At 45.7% G+C, this 12,112-nt stretch overlaps 1 protein-coding gene across 1 annotated transcript in view; it reads left to right on the forward strand.

Annotated features, from left to right (window-relative positions):
• The window catches only part of ptpro (protein tyrosine phosphatase receptor type O), a 213,054-nt gene that overhangs the window by 169,605 nt on the left and 31,337 nt on the right, over positions 1-12,112 (forward strand). The window contains exons 13-14 of the mRNA XM_056276725.1: positions 7,193-7,313; positions 10,753-10,886. Of these exons, the coding sequence (XP_056132700.1) occupies positions 7,193-7,313; positions 10,753-10,886 (255 nt within the window). The remainder of the gene's footprint in view (positions 1-7,192; positions 7,314-10,752; positions 10,887-12,112) is intronic.

Below are 12,112 nucleotides of genomic sequence, written 5' to 3' on the forward strand. Positions count from 1 at the left end.
ACTATAACCTGTAGACCCTTCTGTCTCCTGATGTGGTTTTGTTGGTTTCATCAGAACGCAGTCTCCAGCCCACACTGGGTCAGTTTGCAGCTGAGTGTGAAATGGCTGTGATGAGAGTCAGCTCCTCCAAGTTTGAGGCCTTGGTTCTCTACCGGGAAATGGTGGATTGCCCCCTCCGGGTTTGGGATGAGTTGTTGCCTCAAGTGGAGGAGTTCAAGTATCTCGGGATCTTGTTCATGAGTGAGGGTTGGATGGAGCGGGAGATTGACAGGCGGATTGGTGCAGCATCAGCAGTAATGCAGACGTACTCGCCGTTGTGAAGAGGGAGCTGAGCCAGAAGGCAAAACTCAATTTACCAGTCACTCTTCCGACCCTTACCTATGGTCATGAGCTTTGGGTAGTGACTGAAAGGGTGAGATCATGGATACAAGCGGGTGAAATGAGTTTCATCTCTAGGGTGTCTGGGCTCAGCCTTAGATTTAGGGTGAGGAGCTTGGACATCCGGAGGGAGCTTGGAGTGGAGCCGACGCTCCTTCGCATCAAAAGGAGCCAGTTGAGGTGGGTCGGGCATCTGATCAGGATGCCTCCTTGGCACCTTCCTTTGGAGATTTTATGGGAACGGCCAACTGGGAGGAGACCCCGGGATAGACCCAAAACTCGCTGGAGGGACTACATGTCCAATCTGGCCTGGGAACGCCTTGGGATCCCCCAGGAGGAGCTGGAGAGCGTTGTTGGGGAGAGGGACGTCTTGAGCGCCCTACTTAGCTTGCTGCTACTGTGATCCGACCCCTGGAGAAGCGTCTGAAGATGAATGAATGAATGAATGTCTTAACTGGCGTTTAGATCCTCTTCCAAGCTAACACAAGCATTGCCATTAGCAAGTTAGCTCATCACATTGCCATTACAGAAAAAAGATAACCAGATTCTCCTATAACAATTCTGATTAACATCAGCCACACAAATCTCTCCCTCGGGCTTCCCAACTATAAGCAACAAGTGACATGCCTCACCAGAGGTGCAGACATTCTAGACCATTGCTACAGCACAATTAAGTCGGCTAACCATGCTTTTCCGAAAGCTCCACTGGGACATTCTAACCATGCAGTGCTGCTCCTCATCTCTAAGTACAGGCAAAAGCTTAACACGGTTAAATCCAAACCTAAAACTGTTGACCGACCAAAGATGCACTCCACACTCTGAGAGGTTGTTTTGAATGCACCCTCTGGGACGCTTTCAAATCTACATGCGACTCCCTTGATGAGTACACAAACACAATGACATCATACATACGGTTCTGCATGGGGAGGTGCATCTCCACTAAATCCATGAGGTCATTTGGCAACAGTGAGCCCTGGTTCAACAAAGAACTCGCAGCTCTTCTCAAAAAGAAGAACTCAGTCTATCTCAGCGGAGACAAGGAGGCAAAATATGACCTCCGATCTGCGGTCAGGCAAGCCAAATCATCCCACATCAAAAAACTGAAAGACCAATTTCCTGAAAATAACCCCAGAGCAGTCTGGAAAAATCTGCAAGAGATTATAAAAAAAAAAAAAAAAAAACGTCCCCTGCCAGCTGTGAATAAGGACCCTGGTCTACCAGACAAACTCAATGAGTTTTGTTCTAGGTTTGAACAAGTTGGCACATCTTCCTGCTCACCACCTCAGCCCTCCTACCTCCTCCTCCTTTCACCATGCGGGAGGAAGAGGTGAGGGCTGTGTTCAGAAAAAGCAATAAACGGAAAGCGGCTGAGCCTGATCAACTCTCCCCTACTGTGCTCAGTTATTCTACTGACCAGTTGGCACCTGTATTTACCAACATCTTTAGCACATCCCTCCGCCAAGTGTAAAGCCCCACAGTGCTTTAAACAGTCCACCATCATCCCGGTCCCCGAGTCCACCAAGATAACATGCCTCAATGACTACAGACCTGTGGCCTTACATCCCTGAAATCATTTAAGCACCTGGTCCTCGACAACCTCAAATCCTCCTAATCATCACAACTGGGCCCATGTCAATTTTCCTACTGTGCAAACAGGTCTGTAGAGACCATGGAAATAGCCATTGACTTCAGAACAAAAAATAAGACTACCAAAGAACCCATCCATAATGCTGATCAATCCATAACCATGACAGAATCCTTCAAAATCCTTGGCGCTCATATCAGCAATAACTTAAAATGGAACCATCATTTTAAGTGTCATCTTCCCACACCGAAAGCGGAGTGGGAAAATGTTAGGACAGTGTGCTAACTCATATCATCATCTCATCTCATTATCAGCCGCTTCTCTGGGATCGGGTCACAGTAGCAGCAAACTAAGTAGGGCACTCCAGATGTCCCTCTCCCCAGCAATGCCCTCCAGCTCCTCTTGGGGGATCCCAAGGCGTTCCCAGGCCAGATTGGACATATAGTCCCTCCAGCAAGTTCTGGGTCTACCCCAGGGTCTCCTCCCAGTTGGATGTGCCCGGGACACCTCCAAAGGAAGGCGCCCAGGAGGCATCCTAATCAAATGCCCGAACCATCTCAACTAGCTCCTTTCGACACGAAGGAGCAGCGGCTCTACTCCGAGCTCTCTCTGGATGTCCGAACTCCTCACCCTATCGCTAACGCTGAGCCCAGACACCCTATGTAGGAAACTAATTTTAGCCGCTTGTATCCGCAATCTCACCCTTTCGGTCACTACCCAAAGCTCATGACCATAGGTGAGGGTTGGAACAAGGCCATGGTTCTCTACCAGAAAATGATAGATTGCTCCCTCCAGGTTGGGGATGAGTTGTTGCTTCAAGTGAAGGAGTTCAAGTATCTCAGGGTCTTGTTCACGAGTGAGGGTAGGATGGAGCAGGAGATTGACAGGCGGATTGGTGCACCATCAGCAGTAATGCGGACATTGTGACAGACAATTATGGTGAAGAGGGAGCTGAGCCGGAAGGCAAAGCTCTCAATTTACTGGTCAGTGTGCAAACTGCACTAGTTAAATCAGCTATTTATATAATAATAATAATAAATAAATAAATCTCATATAGTGCTTTTCTAACACTCAAAGTCGCTTTACAATAAATGGGGTGAAACAAGACAACAGATAAACATAGCACAAGCATAAAGGGATGGATGGGAAGGGGGGGCTACAAGAGGGAGAAGCGGGAGCCACACACGACGCCAGCAGTACTCTCCGACTTAAACACATACAAAAGGGCAAGAAAAATAAAAAACAACAGCACTGTAGACGTTGATTTCCTGTAGGGATTTACTCCCGTAGCCTATTCCTCTCCCAAGGTATCCACTAGGCAGTGGCACTATTTATGTTCGCATTTCTGCGAGCCAGCGGTGAAGGTTGAGAGTGACACGCACAGAACACTACACCAACACGCTAGACGCTTCACAACAACCCGACTTCTTACACCAGAAAGTCAGACACACTATATATATACAGTGCATCCGGAAAGTATTCACACCCCTTCACTTTCCCCACATTTTGTTATGTTACAGCCTTATTCCAAAATGGATTAAATTCCTTTTTTTTTCTCTCATCAATCTACACGCAATACCCCATAATGACAAAGTGAAAAAGGTTTTGTAGAAATTTTTGCAAATGTATTAAAAATAAAAAACTGAAATATTGCATGTACCTAAGTATTCACACCCTTTGCTATGACACTCAAAATTGAGCTCAGGTTCATCCTTGAGATGTTTCTACATCTTGATTGGAGTCCACCTCTAGTAAATTCAATTGATTGGACATGATTTGGAAAGGCACGCACTTGTCTATATAAGTTCCCACTGTTGACAGTGCATGTCAGAGCAGAAAAAGTCAAAGGAATTGTCTGTGGACCTCCGAGACAGGATTGTATCGAGGCGCAGATCTATGGAAGGGTACAAAAAAAATTCTACAGCTTTGAAGGTCCCAAAGAGCACAGTGGTCTCCATCTTTTGTTAATGGAAGAAATTTTGATTCACCAGGACTCTTCCTAGAGCTGGCCGCCCAGCCAAACTGAGCAATCGGGGGAGAAGGGCCTTGGTCAGGGAGGTGACCAAGAACCTGATGGTCACTCTGACAGAGCTCCAGCATTCCTCGGTGGAGATGGGAGAACCTCCCAGAAGGACAACCATCTCTGCAGCACTCCACCAATCAGGCCTTTATGGTAGAGTGGCCAGACGGAAGCCTCTGCTCAGTAAAAGGCACATGACAGCCCGCTTGGAGTTTGCCAGAAAGCACCTAAAGGACTCTCAGACCATGAGAAACAAGATTCTCTGGTCTGATGAAACCAAGATTGAACTCTTTGGCCTGAATGCCAAACGTCACGTCTGGAGGAAACCAGGCACCTCGCATCACCTTGCTAATACAATCCCTACAGTGATGCATGGTGGTGGCAGCATCATGCTGTGGGGATGTTTTTCAGCGGCAGGAACTGGGAGACTAGTCAGGATCGAGGGAAAGATGAATGGAACAAAGTACAGACAGATCCTTGATAAAAACCTGCTCCAGAGCGTTCAGGACCTCAGACTGGGGCGAAGGTTTACCTTTCAACATGACAACGACCCTAAGCACACAGCCAAGACAACGAAGGAGTGGCTTCGGGACAAGTCTGTGAATGTCCTTGAGTGGCCCAGCCAGAGCCCAGACTTGAACCCCATTGAACATCTTTGGAAAGACCTGAAAATAGCTGTGCAACGACGCTCCCCATCTAACCTTACAGAGCTCGAGAGGATATGCAGAGAAGAATGGGAGAAATACCCCAAATATAGGTGTGCCAAGCTTGTAGCTTCATACCCAAGAAGACTTGAGGCTGTAATCGCTGCCTAGGGTGCCTCAACCAAGTACTGAGTAAAGGGTGTGAATACTTATGTACATGCAATATTTCAGTTTTTTATTTCTAATAAATTTGCAAAAATTTCTACAAAACCTTTTTCGCTTTGTCATTATGGGGTATTGTGTGTAGATTGATGAGAGGAAAAAAAAGGAATTTAATCCATTTTGGAATAAGGCTGTAACATAACAAAATGTGGGGAAAGTGAAGGGGTGTAAATACTTTCCGGATGCTCTGTATATATATATATATATATATATATATATATATATATATATATATATATATATATATATGCTTCCTACCTTACAGACAGGACACATTTTGTACAGATTCAGAATTAGGGGTCAGAAAGTTTTGATAGTTCCTCATGGAGTTCCACAGGGTTCAGTGTTGGGGCCAGTCCTGTTTATTTTTACCTCCTCCCTCTTGGCACCATCTTCTGGCCCTATGGTTTCCATTTCCACTGTTACGTTGATGATACAAAGCTTTGTGTCCCCTAAGCCCACTTCCACTCTCTTCCCCAGTACCCTCACTGCTTGTGTCCATGACTACAGATATGGATTACTAACATTTATCTGAAATTCAACAGTGTAAAACTGAACTACTCCTCATTGGCACTAAATCTACACTCTCAAAAACTAATATTTGCTCACTGCCCATTGCTGGAGCCACCATACCTGTCTCCTCACAGGCTAAGAGGTTTGGTGTTATCCTCGATCGCACCCTTTCTTTTTCCAGTCATATAAACAATGTCTTCTGGATTTCCTTTTCTCATCTGCAAAACATCTCCAGACTACACCCTGCTTTAACACAAAACTCCATAGAAGTCTTAATCAAGATAGACATCACGCATTAACTACTGCAGTGCGATCCTGGCAGGCATCCCCAACAAACTTACTCACCAACTTCAACTCGTTCAGAATTCTGTAACATGGATTATTACATGTTCAAAGTCCACTGAACATGTCTCTCCTCTGCTGATTCAATTACACTGGCTTCCTGTGTCCCAGCGGATTAACTTAAAAACTTTTATTATTAACATTCAAAGCTCCTCATAATCTATCCCCTGCTTATCTCACAGACCTCCTTCAGACTTACACGCCATGGCCATCAAAGTAAGAGTAATTTAATTCTAGTACAGGAGAGACTTGGTGTTCTCTTCAATGAAGTAAAAAAATAGACGTGTACATATCGGTTTTGGCATCGGTCAAAATGAGTTTGGAAATAACATATCGATATCAATATCAATATCATCCATTGCTAGCGCTGTTGCATTCTGACCGGCAGCCGGATACATGAGACTTACACTATGTTATCATATTACTGTGTAATGATATCTCTAGGCATGTGGGTAAGGGTGGCAAATGAACATAAGTTGCTGTTGTCATAGTGTTCCTTGACCAGTTGGAGAATCTCAGGACAGAATGTCTTGATGCATGCTCAAATAATCCAAGTGTAGAAATCCCAGAAAGTTGAATCAGTTCATCTGAACACAATAAATAAAAAATGTAGGGTGTCCGGGTAGCATGGCGGTCTATTCCGTTGCCTACCAACACGGGGCTCTCTGGTTCGAATCCCCATATTACGTCCGGCTTGGTCGGGCGTCCCTACAGACACAATTGGCCGTGTCTGCGGGTGGGAAGCCGGATGTGGGTATGTGTCCTGGTTGCTGCACTAGCGCCTCCTCTGGTCGGTCGGGGCGGCTGTTCGGGGGGAACTAGGGGGAATAGCTTGATCCTCCCACGTACTACGTCCCCCTGGTGAAACTTCTCACTGTCGGGTGAAAAGAAGCGGATGGCAACTCCACGTGTATGGGAGGAGGCATGTGGTAGTCTGCAGCCCTCTCCAGATCGGCAGAGGGGGTGGAGCAGCAACGGGGACAGCTCGGAAGAGTGGGGTAATTGGCAGAGTATAATTGGGAAGAATAAGGGGGGGGGAATAAAAATGTATACTGCATACAAAAACTTTAATATTTTAAAACGAGGTATTTCGGTGCATAAGAAATGAAACAATATTTCGTGAATTGGGTTAAAGTTGCAGTTTTCTGCTTAGCAAATAGGATTTTTGCTGACGTGCAGTACAGCCCTACTTTTTTGTTAAGTCTTAAATCCTGTTCTATGACATGATGTTTGTGTGTGAGCAAGGAGATGTCAAACAGCCAGACTTCTGCATGTAGGCACAAATGAGGGGGAGAGGATTCCTGTCTGGTGTTGGATTTTGAACACATGACTCAGACAGATTGATTTTGAGGTTTAATGATACTGAGTCTTGCATTTTGGTCTTTGTTTGAATATGGATGTCATGACTCACGGAGGCGTGGTAAATCTTGCAGCCGTTGAGTGATGTGGAGGAATAACCATATGTTTATGTGCCCCCCGGCATCCTAGGTGACTCGTAATGTACTGCAAGCCAGCCTGCCCCTTCCACCGGGAGACATCTACAACCTGACAGTGACGGCCTGCACCGAGCGCAGCAGGAACACATCCATGCCAAACATCATCAAACTAGGTCAGCCAGAGTGCTCTCTCTCTCACACACTCACTCTCTTGTTCTATCGCTCTCTCTCTCTCTTTTGCTCTCTCTCTCACTCTTGTTCTATCACTCTCTCTCTCTTTTGCTCTCTCTCTCACTCTTGTTCTATCGCCCTCTCTCTCTTTTGCTCTCTGTCTCTCTGTATCTCTCGCTGTCTCTCTCTTGCTCTCTCTCTCTCACTCTTGTTCTATCGCTATCTCTCTCTTTTGTGCTCTCGCTCTCTCTCACTCACTCTCTTGCGCTTTCTCTCTCATTCTCTTGTTCTGTTGCTCTTTTGCTCTCGCACTCTCTGTCTCTTTCTCTCTGTATCTCTCGTTCTCTTTTGCTCTCTCTCTCTGTATCTCTCACTCTTACTCTCTCAATGATGCTTTATTGGCATGACTGTGTTAATTACATTGTTGCCAAAGCAGGTGACAGCAAAACAGGTCAATAGAGTACACAAAAAAAGAGAGAAAAAGGAAAAATAATAAATAGATCTGGCAGAAACATAGAACAGCTCTTGAACAGCAACTGACAGTAACTGACAGTGTTTTGGTCACTCACTGACCCTTACGCTATATGACATTCTGACACATATTTTGCCGCAAGGTGTGACCTTTGACCCTCTCCTAAAATAAGTGGCCGTTGTTCTTTCTCATCCAGGAGTAGAACATTTGGAATCTGGTTTTCAAATGTCTCCTGGTATTTTTCTCTTATGTTCTGGAATTTCTCACAATTTAGCAGGAAGTGCATCTCTGTCTCCACCCCACCTGCCGTACAGGGACCACATATTCTTTGCTCTTTTGGTAGCCAAGATGTTGTGTGTCTGCCCTTGTCAGTGGCTAGACTGTTGTCAGTGAGCCTGTACTTGGTAAGGATGTGTCTGTGCTGACTGTCTCTGACAGTGGACAGACAGTCAGCCAATTTGTGTTCTCTTTTTAGGGCCTGATAACGTCCTAACTTGTGTTGTCATTTGGTTTCTATGTGGTTTTCTCTAATCTGTGGTTGGTCAGCAGTGCTGGTCTGAAACTCATCTATGTCAGTGGTTATGGGATCAGTTAGTTTCACAACCAGCTGACTGAGGGGACTCTTTCTTAGCTCTTGGATTTGAAATGCTTTAAATTGCAGTGTGTGGTGGGAACTTGATTTAAGGTGCATCCAGAATTTAAGTGATCTGTTCTGGATATTTATTATCGATGGCAAACGGCCTGATTCTGCCCTGCATGCATTTGCTGGTGTTTTCCTTTGTACATTTAGCAATCTTTGACAGAATTCTGCATGCAGGGCTTCTGTTGGATGTTGGTCCCATCTAGAGTAGTCTTGCTGACTGAGTGGACCCCATACTTCACTTCCATATACTGCAATGGGCAGGAGGACACTGTCAAAGATTTTGGACCAGATTTTAATTGGGATGTCTATTTTATAGAATTTTCTTTTTATTGCATAGAAAGCTCTTCGGGCTTTCTCTTTAAGTGCATTCACTGCCAGACCAAAGCTTCCCGAGGCACTGACCCTCAGTCCAGCTGACCCTCAGTCCCACTGACCCTCAGTCCAACTGACCCTCAGTCCCACTGACCCTCACTCCCACTGACCCTCACTCCCACTGACCCTGAGTCCCAGGTCATCATAGTTTAACGTGTGCTCTAGGGTGGTGTTACCTAGAGTAAATAGGTGTCTACTTTCCTGACACCTGGGCTTCTTCTGAAAGATCATAATTTTTGTGTTTTTTAAGTTTACTGCCAGGGCCCAGTTCTGACAGTATTTCTCTAGCAGGTCCAGATGCTGCTTTAGACCCTGTTCTGTGGGTGACAGCAGCACCAGGTCATCTGCATAGAGCAGTAAATCTCATAGCATAAATCCCTCTCACTCTCACTCAAATTCAAATGGCTTTATTGGCACTCACTCTTGCTCTCTCTCACTCACTCTCTCTCACTTTTTCTCTCACTCTCACTCTGTCTCTCGTGCTCTCTCTCACTCACTCTCTCTATCACTCGCGCGGTCTCTCTCGCACTCTCACTCACCCTCTCTCTCTCGTGCACTCTCTCTGTCTCACTCTCTCTCGCTCTCTCACTCACCCTCCCTCTTACTCACTCTGTCTCACGCTCTCTCGCTCTCTCTCACTCAGTCTCTCTCACTCACTCTTTCTCACTCACTCTCTCTTGCACTCACTCTCGCTCTCTCTCACTCTCTCTCTCTCTCTCTCTCTCTCTCTCTCTCTCTCTCTCTCTCTTTCCCTCTCTTGCTCTCTCACTCACTCTCTTTCTTTCTTTCTCACTCACTCTCACTCTCTCGCTCACTCACTCTCTTTCTCGCTCTGACTCACTCACTCACTCACTCACTCAATTCAATTCAATGATGCTTTATTGGCATGACTGCATTAATTACAGTGTTGCCAAAGCAGGTGACAGGAGAACAGGTCAACAGAGTACCACACACACACACACACAGAAACACAAAGAAATGTGTGTGTATACCCACTACATTATGTGCTCAGTGGGGGGCTTCTCAGTAGCATCCCTGCACTCATCCTTTCTGTAACAATGATAACAATGTAATTACACCTTAGTTTAATCTGCCCTGTGTCATTCTGCATCTGGTATTGAGATGTTTGGTATTGAGATATTTGGTATTGAGATATTTGGTATTGTGATATTTGGTATTTGTATATTTGGTATTGAGATATTTGGTATTGTGATATTTGGTATTGAGATATCTGGTATTGTGATATTTGGTATTGCGATATTTGGTATTGAGATATCTGGTATTGTGATATTTGGTATTGAGATATTTGTTATTGTGATATTTGGTATTTGGTATTGAGATATCTGGTATTGTGATATTTAGTATTGTGATATTTGGTATTGAGATATCTGGTATTGTGATATTTGGTATTGTGATATCTGGTATTGTGATATTTGGTATTGCGATATTTGGTATTGTGGTGTTTGGTATTGTGGTATTTGGTATTGAGATATTTGAAAGAAGTTATGAGTAAAGGCAGAAATGATGAGAGTCTGGCCTGTTGTGTTCATGTATAAATAGATAAGCAGCCTTAAATGATTTATCAGCTGTGATGTAAATCCAGGCGCTGGATCAAAGATGCTGAACCGGATCCTCTATCACATGCATGCTTTTATTCTTTAGTCACGTGTTTAAAAATAGTCAATAAATCAAGTTCCACCTTTCAAAACTGCACAAAAAGATGAAACCCTCCACTGACACACTTTTAAAACTGAAAAACAATATTTTTCACTTCCTCTTATGAACTTGGTGGTTTATTTTTGTGCGTATTTTTGTGTATAGAGGAAGTATGTGTGTGAGGGAAAAGGATGGCATGTTCAGTCTCATACTCAGAGCTGAAGACAGTTTAACGGACTGTTTCTTAGTGGTCGATACGCTGAAGTGCTGAGATTGTCCTGTGTGTCTGACACCACAGAGCCAGCTCCCCCCAAGTCGCTGTACGCTGTGAACGCAACCCACTCATCTGTGACTGTGCTGTGGACAGAGGAGGGAGTCGTGGACTACTACCAGGTCTTCTGCAAGCTAGCCAAGCCCAGAAAGCAGCTCAAGGTAGACCAGTGTTTTATCCTTTCCAGTAAATGTTGCAGTGTCGGTAGAAATGAACATTACTTTTTTCACATTTTGATTCCCTTTGTGTGAACACTCTTACTCTCCTGATTGTCTGAGGAGCTCGCACCTCAGTCTCACATGGGCAGTAGTTAAAATGATGAAAAACACGATGACAGAGGCTCATGAGCAGAGCCTTCATGCCCTCTCTTCATTACAAGACAAACCAAGTAAGAACTTCCATTACTTAAGTATTTGGATAAATTTTGATTGGGCGGCACGGTGGCGCAGTGGTTAACGCGGTCGCCTCACAGCAAGAAGGTCCTGGGTTCGAGCTCCGGGGTAGTCCAACCTTGGGGGGTCATCCCGGGTCATCCTCTGTGTGAAGTTTGCATGTTCTCCCCTTGCCTGTGTGGGTTTCCTCTGGGGGCTCCGGTTTCCTCCCACAGTCCAAAGACATGTAGGTCAGGTGAATCAGCTGTACTGAATTGTCCCTAGGGTGGGTGTGTGTGTGTGTGTGTGTGTGCTGCCCAATGACTGCTGGGATAGGCTCCAGCATCCCCGTGACCCTGAGAGCAGGATAAGCGGTTTGAATAATGGATGGATGGATTGGGTTTGGGTGTTGGTTAAGCTTAGGGGTGGGGGTGGGCATCCGGGTAGCGTGGCGGTCTATTCTGTTGCCTACCAACATGGGGATTGCCAGTTTGAATCCCCGTTTTACCTCCGGCTTGGTCGGGCGTCCCTACAGACACAATTGTCTGTGTCTGCGGGTGGGTAGCCGGATGTGGGTATGTGTCCTGGTCACTCCACTAGCGCCTCCTCTGGTCGGTCGGTGCCCCTGTTCAGGGGGGAGGGGAAACTGGGGGGAATAGCGTGATTCTCCCATGTGCTAGGTCCCCCTGGTGACACTCCTCACTGTCAGGTGAAAAGAAGCAGCTGGTGACTCCACATGTATCGGAGGAGGCATGTGGTGGTAGTCTGCATTCATCAGCACCTCAATTACTCCTTCCACCTTCTCAGCACACTCTCCTCGCTTGTCAGCACATCTCCATCTCTATCCTTGATCACCCTGACCTGCTGCACATCCTTACCAGTTCGCCGGTCGGTACAAGTCCTTTTCTCCTTCCTTAGTGGCCAATCTCTCATGCAACTTGCCATACTCTTTTTCCTTTACTTTCCACTGCATGTCCCCTTACTCCTGTCTGCTTTCTTTATCTCTCTGACCATCC

The sequence above is a fragment of the Lampris incognitus genome, chromosome 3, assembly GCF_029633865.1.
Source record: "Lampris incognitus isolate fLamInc1 chromosome 3, fLamInc1.hap2, whole genome shotgun sequence".
NCBI classification, from domain to species: domain Eukaryota; kingdom Metazoa; phylum Chordata; class Actinopteri; order Lampriformes; family Lampridae; genus Lampris; species Lampris incognitus.